General features: G+C 40.2%; 1 protein-coding gene across 1 annotated transcript in view; it reads right to left on the minus strand.

Moving 5' to 3' along the window:
* The window catches only part of CFAP54 (cilia and flagella associated protein 54), a 294,732-nt gene that overhangs the window by 11,867 nt on the left and 262,154 nt on the right, over window positions 1-20,711 (minus strand). Inside the window, 2 exon segments of the mRNA XM_044914733.1 lie at window positions 10,472-10,546; window positions 19,184-19,325. Of these exon segments, the coding sequence (XP_044770668.1) occupies window positions 10,472-10,546; window positions 19,184-19,325 (217 nt within the window).

The following is a 20,711-nucleotide window of genomic DNA, read 5'->3' on the forward strand; positions in this document are numbered from 1 at the left end:
TAAATATTTTTTGGCTCATCCAGAAGTGTAGTCTAATAGCTCTCTGGGGAATTACACTGAGTGAAAAAAATGACAATCCCCAAAGCGTTACATAGTGAATGGTTCCTTTTACATAACATTCTTAAAATGACAAAATTATAGAAATAGAGAATAGATTAGTAATTGTCAGAAATCAGGGCTAGCGGTGGGGTGGGTGGTGAAGTGTCTATAAAAGGGCAACGGAAGGGGTCCTCGTAGTGACAAAATTGTTCTGTATCCTCTTAATGTCAGTGTCTTGGTTGTGATATCCTATGGTTCTGCAAGATGTTACCAATGGGGACAACTGGGTAAAGAGTACACTAGGATCTCTCTATATTATTTCTTATAATTACAAGTGAATCTACAATGATCTCAAAACAAAAAGTTTAATTAAAAAAAGGATGGTTGAAAAATAATACATCTATTAAATGCCCATTCACTCTTTTGAAAATTAGCAAATATTTAGATGGGCCAAAAGCCACTAATGAAGCAAGTTTCTAATGGTCAGATGAACAAAGACTCATTTCACATTATTAAGGCAGGAAAAAATAAGGATGACCACAATGTACCGAATGCTTACCACTGGCATTATACTGGCCGGATACGAAATGCGTTGCATGCTTTTTCGAATGTAATTCTCCATGAGGAGAATGAATGTACAGACAAGGAACTGAAGCGCAGAGAAGTAAAGTAACTTGCTCACAGTCATGCAATCAATAGATGGTGGAACCAAGAATTAAATCATGTTTTTATCCACTAAGATACATCGTTTCCAAGACCTTCAACAGAATCTAATAGCCCTGAGGTCTTTAAGGATTAATGACTTGTCCACAGGGGCAAAACTGGACAAGAACTTGTGCTAAGTGCTCTTCCTACCATACTGGGATCTCACAGGTGGTTGAGAAAAGAACATAATGGCATTAGCTGCCTGAGATACAGGCAGAAGAGAGCAAAAATCTAGAATGGCTGGTGTCCTAAGTATTAACAAGGAGAATGGGTAAATTTAGACCTGCTCCTTCTTTGTGGATTTATTTTAATATGAAAACATTTGTGCAGAGAACTTCCAAAGCTTACCGACTGACTCAGCTATGTGAGGCAAAAGTCAGTATCTTCCAAAAATGAAAATATAATCCCATTGTTAAGGGTACAGTTTTTTAATCAAGACAAAAGCATTCAGCAAAATGAATGAGATAAATGAAGCTAAATGTTTACCTCAGTTTTTAGCAAAACAGAAAGCAGTAAACAGATTTGCTAATGATAGCCCTGCCTTTCACCTCCTTTGAAGTTACCCAAAGTGACTAAACTTCAGGAAGTCATCCCTTTGGTTCTGAAATGCAGTTTTATCCTGAATGAAGCCAGGCTTGCTTGATCCAGGAGTACACACACTTCTTGCCATTTAGTAAATACACAATATCAGGTTCATATTATCTTTTGGTTTAAATCACATCCAAGTATCATTACACCAGCACATTGCATGTCTCACAAAAGTAGGACCAGTACTTGGAGCACAGACAGCACAAAGGCTCTGGTTCCATGATGAGCAAGAGTGTATTTCACCTCGACACTATTGCTGGCGAATCTCTGAGAGATGAGCATTTTGAAAGCGCTATAAACAGCTTAGCCTTTTCTTAGCATTTTGAAGAGCACATTAATAGCCTGGCCTTTTCTTAAGGGCTTTCTTTTTCCCTTAGCCAAATTTGACAGCTAGAAGTGAAGAGTGAGAGGATGGAATCAAAGTCGGGGCTATGTTTTAAAAGCAGCATGGAACTGATGTCATCCGGCATTGTCTTCAAAAGAATATAAGAATATTAAGTGGATGTCTCATGAACTTACACACAAAGGATACTCTTCACTTGAGGACAGAATGATAATGTCTCAGAGAAGAAAGAGGTAATTCTAGATGCCCATAAAATCTATTCAGACAGCTCTTGGCTGGTACAAAAAAAAAAAGGCAGAAGAAAAAGAAAAGAAAATCTGCAACTCTTAACCAAAAGAAGTTATAGTTATTAGTAAAATTAATTTTTAAATACTTATTAAACACCTACTGTAGAATATGTGAAACCTTAAGCCCAATGCTATTAAATGACAGTTTAAAAGAGAGTATGGTTATTGTCACCATTTGGAAAGTTTTGTTGAAAAAAAAACCAAGAGGCATACGGTAATGTAATAAAATTAGCCAAAGGAAATTAAATAGCTTAGCATCACTCTCTAAGATTTAACAGCCTAAAAAAAAAAAAGTGAAGTGGGAGCTGTCCCACATAAATAGGGACATGTGCAACCCCATCCACCACCCAGGAAACCTGCATCGGTCATTTCAAAGGGTGCTTTGAGAACCCACCTAGTTTATCTTCTACCTTCTCCGTAGAAACACACCGAGCAACTTCAGGACAGTTACTGAGCATATTTGGGGAGAGTTGCTGACTAATTTTAAAAACTGCCTAAGTAGGTTGCCAGGAGTGGCCTCTGCTCAGAGTAGGAAGAGACCAACAGATTGGGAGTGCTTTCCTGGATGTTGGGGCAGATTGCATTTTCCCAAAATGGCTTCAATAGCTCCTGACCCCATGCCTTTCCTACAGTTTGACATTGACACTCCGCCCATCAAGAGGTGGAATCTATGTTCAGCCTTTAATGTGGGTGGATTTGGGACTAGCAGGGAGAAGTCATTAGGTAGCTTAAAAAGCTGGGGCATAAAGAGTGACAGAGCTTCTGCCTAGTTCTCTTGAGAGGCTCATTCCTGAAACCCAGACGCTACCCTGCGCTGATGCTCAACCGGCCCCACGGAGGTCACGTGTCACGTTCTGGCCCACAGCCCACTCTGCATCCCCAGCCCTCAGCCCCTGGCCAATAGCCAGCATCAAGCACCAAACCAAACTAGCCTTTGAGCCTTCAGGGATCCCAGCCCTCAGAAGCTGAATCATCCCCAAACTTCAGGTCTTCCCAGCTGATGCTCCAGATACCATAAAGCAGAAACAGGTCCTTCCCAAATATTCGTTAAAATGTGGGTCATTTTATGCCACTAAGCTTGGGGTGCTTTGTTATATAATAATAGTAACTGGAACAGAGGAAAATGAGACATATATGTGGCTAAAAATGATGCACACGGTCATTCCTAGCACTGGAATTACTGCAGCCTCTCTTTCGGGAAGGTACTCAGGAGCTTTATGCTACACATGTTTTTCTACTACAGCCACTCCTCTACTTACAAGGGTCTAACTCCACGTGAACTCACATGGCTCTGAGATGATCATAATGTTTTGCTTAGGATGGTGCCAGGCACTATTCTAAGAGTTTACGTGGATTACTCACTTAATCCACAAAACAAACCCGTGAGCTAAGTATTTTTTTTTTTTTTTTTTTTTTTAAGTAGGCTCCACGCCCAGCACAGAGCCCAACTTGGGGCCTGAACTCACAACCCGAGATCGAGACCCGAGCTGAGGCCAAGAGTCAAAAGCTCAACCAACTGAGCCACCCAGGCGCCCCGAGGTTAAGTAGGATTTTTATTCCCATTTTACAAATAGGGAAAGGGAAGCATGGAGGCTTGCCCAAGGTCACACAACTAGCACATCAGAGCTGGGCTGGGATGTGGAGCCAGGCAGTTTGGCTCCCAAGCCTGCCCACTAACGACCACACCCTGACTCTCCTTTTCCCTCAGCCACGTATGGCTGAGTCCAGCCCCTCCCCCGCCAAGAGGGCCCCAACTGAAAAGGGGGGACACTGCTGGCTTCAGCGTGATGGTCATGGTGAGAGCCCAGGCTCTGGAGTCTGCCAGCCCCAGTGACTTTGGGCAGGTCTTTTAACCTCTGTTAACCTCTTTCTTCCTACTTTTATGCGAAACAGTCATCCATTGAAAACCACAACCATCATCTCCGTTAAGCACTAGCCACATTCCTTCCTTCTAGACTGTCAGCCTCTTCAGGGCAAGGACTCCTGTCTTTCTCTCTTCGGGTTCCTCCTTTGGGCCCAGCACGGTGCCATGTACTCAGCTGCAGCTTATAACTGAGCTGATGTTGGCTTTTTCTTTTCTTTCTTTTTTTTTTTAAACTTCTGTCTTTATTTTCGTATCCAGGGCTTTTGGGATTTGTTCTGTTCTCTACATCCCCATGAACAAAGCCATAAATCATGCCTTTACCACTGAGCCTGCTGCCAAAACTAAGACTTGGGTTTTCTGCCTCGTCTTTCAAAGGTCTTCCTAATCAGAGGAACAGGCGTTCACGGGCACCCTTGATCATGTTTATATCTAAGGATTCTCTACTGCCTCCCAATCATTTTCCAAAGTAATTAAAACTCTGAACCATGGGCCACAGGAGCTTCTACTAACTTGATTTCTTATAGGGAACTATTAAACCCTTTCTTAAAAGATATCACAGGGAATTTCTCACCTTCAGAATTATGTCAAGATAATACCAGAATATTAACTGAGATTATTCCTGAGGAGAGCTGTCTGGCCCCCAGGCCTCTGTTTTACCCTGTACTGTAATTACTTCTGTATTTGCCTGTGTCCCCCACTAAACCGAAGGCTGGGACTCTGGCTTTTACCTCTGTATCCCAATGTCCAGTCCAATGGCTGGCAAAGAGGATGCACTTGCCAAATGTTTACTATTCAAATGCATGGAGTTGATGAGCCCAAAGTCACTGATAATGTCTGGACTAGAACTGCAACCCAGGGGGATCGCTGGAAAATGCATCAAGAGCATTCGTTCATTTCACAAACATTTATTAAAAACCTCTGTGGGAGCCAGCAGTGGGCAAGGCAATGAGCATAAAAATGTAGTAAGATCCAGTCTTATTATATAAAACCCAATCTGCTCTAGCAGGGGAAACCAATATGGAAGCACATCATTAGAACACATTTTGGTAAGAACTAAGTACAGGGATCTAAACCATGGGCCTGAGAGGCAGTGATAACAAGAAGGCAGTCTGGGTTAGGTTAACAGATTAGACGTGTTATTTCCCATTTTTACTAGTAACCTAGCAAAAGATAGGATGCTAGCATTGTGGAGTGATCCTCCAGCTGACAGCCAGGGTCATAAGGTCAAAAGAGGTCATAAGGCATAGGTGGTCACATGATAGAATCAATACATCAGACATAAAATTAATGATGCTAATGACTAAACTAAGATAGGTTAATATATCTGTGACTCTGGGTCTCCCTCTACCTGTTCTTCTACCCTCTCCACACTTCTTACCCAAACCTTCTTAAAGATAATTATTTTAGTGACCAGCACGCGGATGATGTCAACATCTGAACATAAATACATCAAAAAATGATCATTTTAGGAATCAGAAATAAGAGAACATGTGTACTAAATTCAGCCATGTGAAAAGGAACACACATGGATAGTGTACATAATAATGTCATGGAAGTCCTTAGAACTTCCCTGTCATTAAGGATTTTTTATGTTAAATTCAAGTTATTTTTAAGAAAATATATTGCATAATAAACTATTTTATGTGCAACTGGGGCTTGAGAAACAATGGCAGACATCAGGCCATCTTGGTGCTTTCTCAGAACAGAAGGGAGGAGTTTTTGGATCTATTATGAGGTAAATTCATGGCTGTGAAGCCTCTCACATACTGTCAGCTGCCTTGCTAGTATTCTCCTCCCGCATTTGCCTCTGTTGGCATTTTCCTCTCCTGTGTCCAGGAAGGCAAGGGGGTTGGAGAAAACCCACAAGCCAAGCCACCTGGTACCCCAACAAATGTATGATCTCTAAATCTCAGTGTGACCTTCGATCCTCGTATTTGTCCTTGCTCAACTTCCTCCCTCATCACACCCAACGACTGTGAATACTCAAGACCTTCCTCTTTCCCTTGGAAGACCATGCCCTCAACCCCCCACCTTCTCCACAGCAGGTAAACTTGCCTCCACTTCACAGAGTCAGTGAAAACCTCTGGGTGTGAGCTGCCCCAGCTTCTCCCACCCTTTTCTTCCACACTCACTCACGCCCCCACTCACCTTCATCTGCCACCCCAAGACCTAGAGAAAGAGGTCTTTCCTCTGTTCCCAGTCAGCTCTCTTGCTCGTGCTGTCATGTCTTTCTGTTCCCACCCCCTCTCCAAAGGCCCTCCTCCATTGTTTGTCCTTGTCTCTTCTAGAGAGGCAAACTCCACCCCTCTTAGCTCTTTTCCCTCATCACACCTCCCATCCTAGCGCCCTCCTGACGGGCCCCCTCCAGCCGTTCCTCTACCCCTGCAGACTTCTCACCCAAACCTTCCCAAAGATTCATCTACACCTGCAACTTTCACTCTCTCACTCCTCAATTCCCTGTAGCATCTGCTCCCTATTCTAATGAAACATTTGCTGGGTATAATTTAGTGAAAGATGCAGATCCCAGACTGAAGCAGAACTGTCTTTGACTCCTGCCTCCTCCACTTACAAGTGTGAGATCCCAACATGCTGCTTAATTTCTTCATTTCTAATGTGGGGATAATAATAGTAACCAACTTCACAGAGTTCTTGCAATATGCAATGAGATACCATATTTAAAACACTGAGTAGTGTCTGCACATCCCATTGCCCAATAAAAATTATTACTAGCAGTAGCATTTGCATTAATGATTATCATTCTTATCTGTCAGGCACTATGCTAGGTCTAGCTAGAGATCCTGAACTAAAAGAAATCCTACCAAATTCATGCAGCCAAGAAAAACTAGTTTGCAATCTTCTTATACAGTGGGGCTTATCTCTTGGCTTAGAATCATCTTTTCCACCTTTGAACCAGGATCTGCTCCTAGGAATTTCCTTCCATACTGATTCTGTATGACTGCAGTCAGTTCGGTTCATACACACACACACAAACACAAACACACACACATACACAGTAAATTTATTTGTATCATATGAACCAATAGGAAAATATTTAATTTAGCTGAACACAGGACCTTTAATCTCTGCTGCTTTCACAGCAATAAAGTATCTACACACCAATGTTCTGTGTGCAGTTGGAAGTCAATAATTACTGATGAGCAGACAGTTGTATATAATGACTTAGTCCTCCTCGTGGTCAGTCACCGCAAGAACAGAAAGCATATTTTTAGCATCATGTTTGACTCCTACCTGACAACCTGGAAACTGCAATAATTTGAACCTATGTTGGCAAGGAAAGGATTACTTTGTTGCTGGTACACCAGAAATGAAACCTAATGGTCATTTATTTCCTCGGTTAGCACAGAGAGCTCATTTCCTTCCTCCACCTTCTTGCTATTCTCAATTTTTTTTTGTCACAGGCTGTGTATGGCAATATTTGTTTTAATTAGGAAGACACAGTAGAGGCAAAGGCAACTGTAACAGGTATGTTCAGTAAGGAACCAAACTGCACAGCAAGATCCCATCTCAGTGACAAAAACAGCTTCACTAAGGCATGTCACTAAGGCATTTTGTTTGTCTAACAGTTTGCTTTTTGGAACAGGCTTGGAAATTCCCATGCCCCACCCCAGCACTAGTAGGTAAGTCTTGCTTTCAGGGGAGGTACTGGTATGGGGTTCAAGTGGGGCGCCCCTTCTCTTGGACTAGTGGGTCTTTTCACTGCGGGGGATCTCAAGTCAGGATCCCGCACACTGATCTCATGCCTCTAGGATTCAGCAGTGATTTACGTCACAAAAAAAAATGGTTCCTGGTTCTTTCTCTCTCTTTTTTTTTTTTTAAGATTTTTTTTTAAAGTAATCGCTATACCCAGTGTGGGGCTAGAACTTACAACCCTGAGATCAAGAGTCACACACTCCACCTACTTAGCCAGCCAGGCGCCCCATCTTTCTCTATCTTTAACACTGTTCCTCTCCTTTTCTATCAATGTATCAAAACAAATTTGGATCCTAAAAACCTCTTTGAAATTAGTTGACTAGGGGAGGAAGAATTCACACGTGGAAGGCAGGACCATAGTAGGTGTGATGATGATGCCTAAACAGCTAATAATTACCAAACATTTATTTGTGTGAGGCCCTATTCCAAATACTTAACGTGTATTATTTCTTTTAGTCCTCACAGCTGTGAAGGGTTGGCATTACTACCCCCACTTTACATATGAGAAAGCTGAAGCTTAGGGAAATTAAATAACTTGCCTGTGGTCATACAACTAGTAAGATTCAAGGCTGGGATTCCAACCCAGTGCTGTCAGATGCCCAAGCCCATTAGTGCTATAAATCATATGTCTTAAAATAGCAACTCCTTCTTCTGTGACCTATTTTTAACCACAGTTTGTATGAAATTAGATTAAACCTGATTTTTATTATAATGTCTTCCATGGTAAATCTATGTATTTCCGTAATACAAAAATTAGGTTCCCCATTTAAAAAATAGGAAAAGGACATGAATGGCCAAATGAAAAAAAATTAAGTCAAATATTAAATTTCAGATATTTAAAACTAAAGGGAATTTAATTCAATTCAAGAAAGAGTAACCAAGTGATACACTGTACTAGGCACTTTAAAGTATTCAAAAATTAAGATAGTAGTGCTCCTGATCCAAGAAGCTAGTGATCTAGTGGGAGAAACATAGTGTAATATTTCAGTTCTTACTTCAAATGTCATCTCCTAAGAGAGATCTTCCCGGACCTCCCTATCTAAACTGTTGCCCCATTCCCTGTTACCTTCTATCACAGGGGCTAGCAAACTTTTTTTTTTCCTGTAAAGGGCCAGAAAATAAATAATTTAGCCTTTCTGGGCTATATGGTCTCTCTCAAAACTACCCAACTCTGCTGCTATAGCTCATAGCAGCTAGAGATCACAAATAAACAAATGAGCATCCTGTGTTCCAATAAAATGTTATTTACGAAACGGGCAGTGGGCCAGATAGAGTTCACAGGCTGTAGTTTGCTGACCTGACCCTACTCTAACATATCACTCTGTTTTTTCTTTCATACCACTTAACAAAATCTGAAATTATCCTGCTTACTGATTTATTACTATTATTTACTATTTCCCTCCACAAAAATGGCAGCTCCAAGAGAGCAAGGTCCTTGCAGCTCGTTCGCAGCTGGTTCTCCAGGGTCTTAGAAAGAGGTTCCTGACACATGTGCAGCTCGCTCTAAAGCTCTGTTGATTGACTAAATGAATGAGTACTATTTCACAAAAGGAGAAACACTGATTGCCAACAAACATATAAACTATATTTGGCCAGATTATTAATAAATATGAAATAACTGAAAATGTCATTTTTTTTTTTCACTTAGCATGCCTGGAATGGTTAGCAAAAGGGAAGGACAAAGACAAGAAAGAGAGGGAAAAGAAGGGGAAAGGGAAAAGAGAGGGGAAGTAGGCGGGGAGAGCCTGTGTAGATGAATATGTAGGGAAACTGACCCTCTCATCTACTGCCAATGAGAGAGTGTAGATCCCAGGGGAATTGCGAGCAAACTCTTGTACACCCATGTTCATAGCAGCATTATTTACAACAGCCAAAAGGGAGAAATGACTCAAACGACTCCCTACAAAAGAATGCATAAACAATTGTGGTACATCCACAGAGTGGAGTATTATCAAGCCTTAAGAAGGGATGTAGTGATACATGCTACAAGAATGAGCTTTGAAAACACTGTGCTAAGTGGAATAAGCCCACCACACAGGATCCTATGTATGACTCCACTTATGTGCAGGTATCTAGAATGGGCAAATAGTATAATAGAAGCAGAAAGTAGAATGGAGGCTACCAGGAGCTGGGAGAAGGAGAAGATGGAATGGGGAGTTACCATTTAATGGGCACAAAGTTTCTGTTTAGAATGGTGAGAAATTCTGGAGATGGATGGTGGAGACAGTTGCACAGCATTGTGAATGTACTTAATGCCATTGAAGTGTATATGTAGAAGTGTTTAAAAGTATAAATTTTATATTATGTATATCTTACCATAATAAAAAAGTATATACACTTTTTTTACTCCAAAAATGTACTCCTAAGAAATAACTCTAAGGAGGTAATGCAGAAGGGTGAAATATGTATATGCTAGAATCCATCAACCTCAAGATTCAAGAATAAAGATCTAGTTGTGTAAATAGAGCCTGACAAAAAATATACAAAAGAGGCTATTACGCAAGCATTAAACATGACAAAGTAGACTTTCCACATAAAAGTATCCCCATAACACTATTGTTAAATAAAAAAAAAACAAGCTACAGAATGCATGTACAGTAAATCCCATTGATGTAAAAATTCTAAGGTTTATCTGTACATGGAAAAAATTTGAGATATTCTCCAAAATGCCAGTAGTTGATTATTCTCTGAATAGTAGATTTGAGATGATTTTAAAATTATCCTCTTCATAATTCTCTGTACTTGATTTTTTAACAAAGAAGATTTTTAACCAAAATAACATGCTATTATAAACTCCTGTTTATCACTTCTTCACATTAATTAAGGAGGGTTAGGCTCTTGATACTTTCATAATAGATGTTTTCTGTATTTCCGTTTCCATAGCAACAGTAATACTTGTGAGAGAATCAGATACATTTTCAAAAAGATACGTACCTCAGACAATGGTATTACATCTCCATCAGTCAAAAACAGGTTGATTATTTCAGAGCAACATTCAATAATCATGTTCTAGAAATAAGAAAACAATAAAGTGAGGTTGAACTTACTGGTAAACTACTAGATATTTTAGTTATAAACTATTTCATTTGTCTTTTCTTGCATCACCACCTAACCCTCATTCCCAGGAGAAAATTTAGAGGGACTCATAAGTCACAATCCCTCATATAATTAAGGTTATTTGAAAGGACACAGGATGGCCACAACAGATAAGATTTACTTATGAATGATACATTATTTCATTGTTAAAATTCATATGTTATAGAATTCACACCAGAATAAGGTTTTGGAAAGTCACTTTTCTTCTGAGAAGAGAACCTGGGGATAAAGAGATTCAGACCCCAGGAAGGGATTTAAGCAGAGAAGAATGGTTGAGAATTGAGAAAGAAATGGAGAGAGTAACTGAAAAGGAACCAAAAGTCCGTATCATACGTTGTCCACTGGCATAGCCCTACTGTGTGGGCACAGCCATGTTTACGTGTGGACCTGTGACCACAGATGGATCTACCCATGGGCAGGAGTGAGTCAGTCAGATTCTCTGTCATCGTAATTTCATATAAGGAAGGGCAAGAGAAGGGAGCTAGAGTGAGTACTGACTATAGGAGCTGCAGGTCCTGATACAAACGTGGAAAAGGCAGCCATTGGGCTAGATGTAAAATGAGTAAGAGAAGGGAACAGATGTGTGAGAACTTACACCCTGCCACCCCCTCCCCGTAATTAAGCACCATCTTGGCTCCCGACTCACCAGTTCCATTTTTCTGTGAGGCCCATTGTGTTTGGTTTCCAGTCCTTATGTATAAGCTTATCGTACCCTGTCACATACTGCCTTCCCCCACACCTACTTTACTTGAACCAGTGTAAGTAGCCTTTCTTTACTTACAGCTAAAGGAGTCATGACTATAAGACCGTCAGAGAGAAACTCTGCCTACTTTGTGACGTTGCCAGGTCCAGCAACAATACACTTTTATGGTTGTTTAATACACACGTGTACCAGCATTCAGAAATATGAAAATGATAAAGTTACACTAGTTTTTAAAATCTTAAAATACAGAAACAAACAATAGAATTCACAGCCCCAAACCATATTATATTCAAGTTTTAATAAATACATGAATATAGAAAAGATCACATTTTAGAGTTCCAAAGCTATTGCTAATTCAATTTAACAAATATATTCAAGATGCTGTGGAACACAAAGATGAAGAAACAGACCCTATCCTCACAAAGTGTACAATAGCTGAGAAGAATAGATTCGTACACTCCTAAATAAAATACGAAGTAGAATGTGGTCAGAACATGGATAGGAATATGTTAGAGGAAACTAGAGGTGGGAGAGAGGAAGTGTAAGGAACAGGGAAGACTTCTTGGAGGAAGGGTCATGTGAAATGAGCCTTGAATGAATAATAGGATTTCACTGGCAGAGAATGGGGACAAGGGCATTCCACATGGAGGGAGAACAGTGGATATTCAAGGATCTGATATGGTCATTACTGTGGGTGTGTATAGGAAGCATGGCAGTGAGAGTGATGAGAAGTAAGGCTGGAGAGGTGAACTTATAACAGGACATGTAAAAGTAAGGAAACTGAGAGGCACTGGTCTGAGGAAATAATGATCCAATTGCTTTAAAAAAGATACTTCTGGCCACAGTTTTAAGGTGAACTGGGCTCAGAAAGAGACAAGAGAAAGATAAATTAGCTAGGAGGCTACTCAAACTGTTTAGGCAGGAAGTGATCATGGCGAGAAGTGGGCCAGCTTCAGTGGGAGGGCAAGCAGGGTATCCAGCACTGATCAGGGTATACTACTTTGCTATGATGAACCTCCCAGGCTCTTGGTCCACTTGAAGACAGAAAGGATACTCCTCTGTCTGAACACTGATACTCCTCTTATTTATCTATATTTCTAGATTTCTAATCGAGTTCTCAGGACTGGTTGCACTCTGATACTCCTCTTATTTACCTATATTTCTATATTTCTAATTGAGCTCTCAGGACTGGTTAAAGTATATTTCCTCCCTATAGGAAAGGTTTCAATAACAGCCATGATGCGTTACTGTCATGATTTCATCAAGAGCTATCAAGCAAAATGAGATTGTCTATATCATTAATCATTTCACGTAACAGATGAAGACAGCAATGTTACCTGATAAATAAATGCCTTCTGCTCCCTGTCTCAACATTTATCAAGCAGAAATTTCACCTCAACAACATCCTATTTCTTTGGCATTATTTGCAGTAAACCATTACAAATATCAGACGTTGGCTGATTGGATGCTCGGCTACCACAGAAATGTAGCCTTGAGCTCATCACACCAGGCAGAAAGCTGCCAGAGGTATACTATGCGCGACTGGCAAGGGGCTGGGAGGACACAGAATAACCCTTGTTCAATCTTTGCCATTTTTCCCTTAAAAAGGAGCACCTGATGATTCTATGATGGTTTTCTGAGTTACTTCAAAAATAACCATGCCGACTCTTTGACTTAGTTGAAATCCTCATCTTCTTTCACCTACGGAAAAAAAACTTCCTAAATTGTTTTCCATCCTCCAAACTCTTGCTTCCCTCATCCCTCCCTCACATGCCACCAGGGCCACGCCACCACATGTCTCAGCAAATCACAGGGTGGATCATGAGAAGTCCTTCCAGGTGCTGCCCCCTCCCTCTCCTACCACCCGTACCCAGCCCTGCCTTCTCCTGGCCCTTGCTCTACAGAACAAAGTTCACTCACCATTTTTTCATTCAACGCCTACTATATGCATCCTAAGTGCCATAAACTGGTAATGAAAAGACAAAAAGAGAGTCCTTAAGCAGCTGATTGATGGTCTAGTGGGAAGAAAAGGAGAGATGAACTCTTAACAGTACCATGTGGTGACTCAGAGAGGAGGAAGCACTTCGTTCCACCACCTCTTCAACCCCATCTCCCACTGCATTCCTCCATTCTCCCACCACAACAGATAGCTCATTGTCCCGAGTAGAACATTCAGTCCCTGACTTCACATCCCTCCTCTTGCTGTATCCTCAGTCTGCTATGAGGGCCGTCCAACTAGAAGCTTTCCAAGCAAGTACTCGAGAGGCACTGTGTGTCAGGCGCTAGGTTAGATATTGGAGATAAGATGATGAATAAGACACACAGCAAAGGAATTTGCAGTAAAGAGAGAGGAAGAGACCCATAAACACATAACTGCCAAAACAATACAGTAAAGGTACAGGGTGTTTGGAGGTATTTTGTCAGAGAGCCACATGTGGATGTCAGAGAGATACTAAAGAACGTGACAGTTGGGGAAAAGATTTAAGAGAAGTTTTGCTATGTATTATGAAAGGATTCCCTGTAATGGCTTATGTTCTTATGAGAGACTCCATAAAGACTTAGATTATTTTCAATGGTTTTGAACATCAGATTGATGTTTCTTTGAATTTTGCTAAAAGAGGACCACCAGGTGGCTGGGCTCATTATGAATGACATCTGGGTACTTATGGCCAGACTCATACAATGATTAAGCTCCTCCATGACAAAGACCTAATTGTACTGATTTCTGTTATGTCCTTATCTCCTTCCCAAGCCTGGAAAAATTTTCCACATAATAGTTCCTCAAAAAGAATTTGTTAATTGATGCTAATGTCCAATTGTATTTTTTTCTGTTTTCATAGTACTTTGATATTTGGGATATGTTGACTATATACTAATCTTTTTTAAGATTTTATTTTGAGGGGTGTGGCAGAGGGGGAGAGAGAGAGAATCTTAAGCAGGCTCCATGCCCAGCGCAGAGCCCAACATGGGGCTCGATCTCACAACCCTGAGATCATGACCTGAGCCAAAATCAAGAGTCTGATGCTTAACCGATGGAGCCACTCAGGCACCCCGACTATATACAAATTTTAATTGCCTTGGTACAATCCAGGCATCCCATAAATGTTTGCTGAACTAACCTTAGGTGAATTGGTAAACATATTTTTAGGCTTTTCATATCAGTATGCTATCGTTCCAAACAAGGTGTTTGTCTCTTAAAGTCAGGATTGTTTACATCTTTCATATGCTTTAAAGTCCCTGGTAAGCTCTGAAGATACTCCTAAAGCTATGAATGACAGGTTAAAATAACTCAGTCATTCTGAGCCAGTGTTGTTCATTTTAGAAGGACATACATAGTTTTTAAGCCAGAAGTGATTAGAATACCTGTTCTATAACCCTCTCAATACATCTTAAATTAATATCTGTGTTCTGAATTTCTTAGCTTATTCCAGACTATAGGCTTTTTTTGGGGGGGGGAGGGGGTAAAAAAGGGAAGGGAATAAGAAAGAGAATAAGATTCATTATTCCCCCATATCAACCAAAGGCACATTTTCTGGGCCCTTCTACTTAATAACCCACCAAAAATCTATACTGTGATAGAAATAAATATAATAGATTATAGAGGTTATGAAATCCTGTCCAATTCCAGACCAGAATCAATCTCTTCAAGTGCCCTAGTTAACTTATTAGCGCCAAGTGAAGGTTGTCATGACAACGAACCGGCAGATTTAGTCAATGAGATGTGTTATAACACAGAATATAGCTGCCCTTTTTTAAGTTCCAGTTGGCATACTGGAAAAAAAGAAAACTTTATATATTCCTTCTATTTCTCAACTTTTCAAATGTTCTGAACTACTCTGTTTGCCAATTCACCTAAACAAATATCAGTTTGTCTTCCATTTGATGACATTCTCTCATACATAGAACCAACAGAACTGAAACATAGCTGAAAATGCCCTACTTAAAGCTGAAGAAACATTTTCTAAATTGAAGAATAAGACAAATTCAAAGACAGAGCAGAGAACATCAGGAATGAAAGCAGTTTGTTTTACTCAAGGACTGATCCACTCACATATACCATTCCAGTTAGGACATGAAAGCAAGCCACAAACCGTGGTTAAGTCAAGGTAGGGCCTCTGGATTCCTCCCTCTGCTGACATTCAAATGCTCCCCCGTACCCCCATTTATTTGGTATTTGTTTATATTCATAGTCAACCCCTTGACTGAGACACTGGGCTCATTGTGATAAATTTGATACCCACATCGGACACACAGGGAAATTCTGAGGACTCACATTCCAACCAAGGGGCACAACTCTCCATCTCCATTTAATGAAATGATCATTTTTAGAGATGAGAAGAAAATTACTCCCAGAAAAGTTTAAGTGACTGACCCTAGGTAGGAAAACTGAGTGGCAGAGCACAACCTAGACTCCCTGCTTTTATGGATGCTCACTCTCCTGCCTCAGACAATCTAAGCTGAAAAAACAAATGGGTTCAGGAGAAAATAACCATTTTCCATATATGAACTATCTAGAAGTGGATTCAGGGACAATTTCAGCAAAGAATATTCTAGACTATGGCTCAAAAACAGCAATCTGATATGTTTGGTCTACAACTAAAGAACTGTGATTATTAAGTGATCTACAAAAGAAGTGCAAAAATGACACCGAGCTGAGTTCTTCTTGAAAACAGATGTAAAAGGGCAACCATACACTTTATAAAAATATGTATGTTATAATTATTATTTTATAATATATATAATCTCATGGGTTTGAGATATCTGATCTATTAGGAGATTATAAGTACTCAGTATATCAGTAATACCATGAAACATCCAGTAATTCATATAGTAACATACAAAGACACTGAAAAGATTTTTGGGATGTACAACCCAAAATCTAAGACATCAGTTCTATGATAAATCCAAGCACATAGCAGAGGAGTTGTAAGTATGGGAAAGTGGCATTCCACAAAGGCTAACGGTTCTTTCCTGATGAATCCTCTTACAGCTGCGCTTGTTGCTCTCACAATAATGAAAAATGCATTCACTCACTCTACTGGTAAATTCAGGCTCAAAATGCAAACAAGTATACTCTAAAAATCAGGAGAGTTGCCAACTTTTATGCTTTCATATGAGTGCACAGATGAGGAAAACAGTAAAAAAGGGCTAAAGCTACACTGAAACTAACATGACATCGTGTGTCAACTATACTTCAATAAAAAGAAAAGGTTAAAATGGTAAAAAACAAAAATTAGAAAAAAGACCAAAAAAGAGCTATACCGATACTATTCTTTAAGAATTAAAAATATTTTGCTATTGGTAATTGAATATTAACCTAGCAAAAAGTGAATTAAGGAAAAAAGATACAGCAGACCAAATATGAAGGGAAGATCCTAAAAGCTTGCAGAGAGGAAAAACAGAGCCGGGCCCCAACCAGCTGGGAGTTCAACCAGGAAAGCAGCAAAGGGAGGTCCCAGAATTAGAGCTGTGTAGCAGGCACTGTTGGGTAGGCAGTCCTCCGCTAAAGCAGAAGAAATAAAGGAACTGAGACATTATTTGATAAGCATGAACACCTGGGTAAAAATCTATGGGTGAACATGTGAAAATTCTGATGTAATGGTCAGAAGAAAGTTAAGGAAAAAAGACAAGTCAAGAAGAATCAAAGCATATATAGGAAAGAAAAATAACCTTAGTACACTATCTGACTTGGCTGTAATAATGTAAATACTGAATATCGATTCAACCAAACTCTGTGATGTAACAATACCCAGGAAAGGGGAAAGGAGAAGTTGGGGAGAAGTATAAGTGAATTAAATCCTTATATATCATAATAAAATCAACAGATATTATCTCAAATTGATACATCCAAGAAAAAAAGAATAATCATTTGTAACTTCTAGCACTGTTCATCAGTATTTCTGGCTTTTCTCCTTCAAGCCGTAGCATGTGACTTATTTGGCCAATGAAATATAGTAGAAGTGATATGACGGAAACCTTAAGAGCTAGTGTGTGATTTGCCCCCTTTCTTGCCTCCTGCTACTATGACTGGTGATATTTCATATGATGGATGTGCCACCAGCCTGGTTGCTGGCCTGAGGAGACATGGAGCAGGGCCTCAGTTGTCCCATTTGGATTTGAAGGCTTTTACCTTGTTTTCATGACTGATACTACATATTACTGTACGCCTGGAGGTAAATAATGAGAAACAGCTGAAAGAGTTGAAAACAGCTGCCTCTGCAGAGCAGGACTGCAGAGTGAGGAGAGGTTGGGTCGGAGACTGTCCCTTTTCAGTAAGTCCTGTAGAGCTATTTAATTTTTAAAATGGCCACAATAACTACAGAATCTATAATTCAAGAAATTGGATTAATGTGCAAATGGAAATTCAAAGAGCAAGTGATTAGGGGAGAACAAATATTTCTCTGTTCCTCTCATTTCCAAAGAGGGTAAGGAATTGCCACTCCACTCCGGAACGAGGAGACTTCAGGCTTCTTTCAGACTTGTAGCTAATTTACTGCCAGAAAAGTATAGTGGCTTATCTGATTGGTGAGTTTGGAAAAAGCAAAAGAACAGGGTAGGTTCAGCCCCTTCTGGGCAATCTTTGCTTATATTTTTGGAGGCACCCTGCCTGCAGAACTGTTGGTCTCGGCTCCTGTGTACAGTGAGCCTGGTGGGGATGGAAGGGTAGTGGGCAATCCTATAGTTATACATGTGGGTAGGTGGGCAAGTCTGGCTCATTCAGGGGTGAGATACTACTAAGCTCGTTTGGTAACAGACCTAAAGCCATGTGCGCTAATTAGCTTTATCAGTTAATGATGCTGATATTTTGATCTCCACTATCCATCTCCTACATCCCGTTCCTCAACCAGGTTCAGAACTTAGGAAGGGTAAAAGAGAAATGACCCTCTTCTCCAAACACATTCTATCAATCACCACAGAAACCACTCAACTGTGTGATCAAAATAATAATACACCATTAAGATGTGTAACCTTTTCTGTTGTTGTTCGAAAAATACGTGTGCATAGAAAAGGTCTGAAAGATATATGCTTCTCTGTACTTTCTAGTTTTTCTTCACACATTTTTTTTTAAAGATTTTATTTATTATTTGAGACACAGAGATACAGAGAGAGAGAGAGCATGAGCAGGGGGAGAGGCAGAGGGAGAGGGAGAAGCAGACTCCCGGCTGAGCCAGGAGCCCGATGTGGGGCTCGATCCTAGGACCCCGGGATCGTGACCCGAGCTGAAGGCAGACGCTTAACCATCTGAGCCACCCAGGTGCCCCTCTTCACACATTTCTTAAGTAATAAAAATGTTCAGGGCGCCTGGGTGGCTCAGTCGGTTAAGCGACTGCCTTCGGCTCAGGTCATGATCCTGGAGTCCCGGGATCGAGTCCCGCATCGGGCTCCCTGCTCAGCGGGGAGTCTGCTTCTCCCTCTGACCCTCCTCCCTCTCGTGCTCTCTGTCTCTCATTCTCTCTCGCAAATAAATAAATAAAATCTTTAAAAAAAAATGTTCTAACAATAGACTTAAGAATGAAGAGTAAAAGAATAATATGAAGTTACAGAGCATTGTTTCTTGGGATTCACAGTGGTATCTGGATGATTTCTCTAGATTGCCTTTGTATTCATTCACCATCAGATTCTTATAATTGGTAAGCTTAGGAGAGCTTTGAAGGAAACACTACCTATGTGTCCAAAAAAGTTGGATCATATCTGGTACTCTAAAGAGAGAAAATAGAGAACGGAAGAACCACAACGTTCAAGTTTAGTTCCTATGCTTTGATGAAGTAAAAAATCACATAAATAATTATGTAAAATGACATCCATGCTGCCACAGCAATACAATTTTCCATTATTTAATAACTTACTTCCATTTCCTTATCAATTGATTTCTCTTCCATTTCTTGCATTTCAGATACATTTTCATCTGAAGCGATTTCAGGAGCTGTTGGCAATGATATTTCAGCTATTTGCTTAAGATTAGATAGTTTCTCATGAATTGAAATAACTCTAAAAATAACAGATAAATATGTATTTTACTTGAAAAGGTAAGAAAGGCATTTGTTTATTCCCAGAATCAATAATATGTGTAAAGTAAGTCCTCAGTTATTTAACACTTGGATTTCTGGCATTCCCAAACATCATTCATTCAATCATTTGTTCATTCAAGAAACACGAGCAAAGAGACACAATTCTAACCTGTATAATGTTTATGATCTAGTTATATACTCAAATAGATATAAAATGACTGGCAGAGGCACAATGACCGAAAGGCACACATCCAAAATATTGCTTAAGATGAAAATAAAGAAAATAAAACATCTATGCGGGCAAAGAAAGTCCAGGCAATGACAAAGTTTGCCCCTGTGTAAATCTTAACGCCATTTGATGACTGCCTTGATGACCTGAAGGTAAGAATTATGGCAAGACAGGCATGGTTCAAAAAGGCCAGTCAATGAGCCCACAACAATGAAGTATACTGTAGAGGGGAGAGGTTGAAAGGGTAGGGAGAAGAGTCAAGAAAGAAGGAAAATCAAAAGCCAAGAAGGAAGGCAGAGGACACGGTGGCAATTATATTGAAGAGGGAAAGCTTCTGGAACCATAGGCCAGTGAGCAGGGGATACTCTGAAGGCAGAGGTAAACCAGCGGATGAGTGGAGTCAGGAGATGGAAAAGCATTTGCAGCAGCTGAAGGAGGCAAAGAGCCACCTGCATGGCCTTCCGTGATTCTATGCTACAGGCATAGCACACGTGTGCATGCCTGTGTGTTTGCATCCATGTGGGTGTCTCCATCCAGGGAAAGAGGGAAACTTTTATGAGAAAGACACAAATGATCCGTGAAAGCAAACTGACATCAGGAATGTATGCAGGAATGTCAATTCTCCAATGTTCCACAGGGTCCTCATCTGCAGTATGGCATGATACTCAATTATCATAATGATGGTTCTCAGCAAAAGAAGGTTAAAAAAATACCTTTAATTAAATAAGAGGATCTGAAATTGTATGTTTAATAAATGATTCTATTTAAAAAGGCAATGATTAAAATGTAAAGATCTGTTATTAAAAGTTTACTTGGAATACATCCATTAAAAAAATGGGTCATCTCCAATAGTGCTAGAAAAGCTGCCTGATGCACTGGAGAAAAAATAGGACTCAAAGGACCTGGGTGAGTCATGCTTGGTTCCACCACACAACAGCATGGGACCCTGGACAAGTCACCTAACCTCTCTGGCCCTGACATTCCTCCTCCTGCAAGACTGAATGATAAAACCCATGTCATCTACTTCACAGCATTTTGTAAGGACAAAATGAGGTATCTACATACATTCTTTTTTTTTTTTTAAAGATTTTTTAATTTATTTATTCATGACAGACAGAGAGAGAGAGAGGGAGAAGC

The sequence above is a fragment of the Neomonachus schauinslandi genome, chromosome 5 (genome assembly GCF_002201575.2).
Source record: "Neomonachus schauinslandi chromosome 5, ASM220157v2, whole genome shotgun sequence".
Lineage (NCBI taxonomy): Eukaryota > Metazoa > Chordata > Mammalia > Carnivora > Phocidae > Neomonachus > Neomonachus schauinslandi.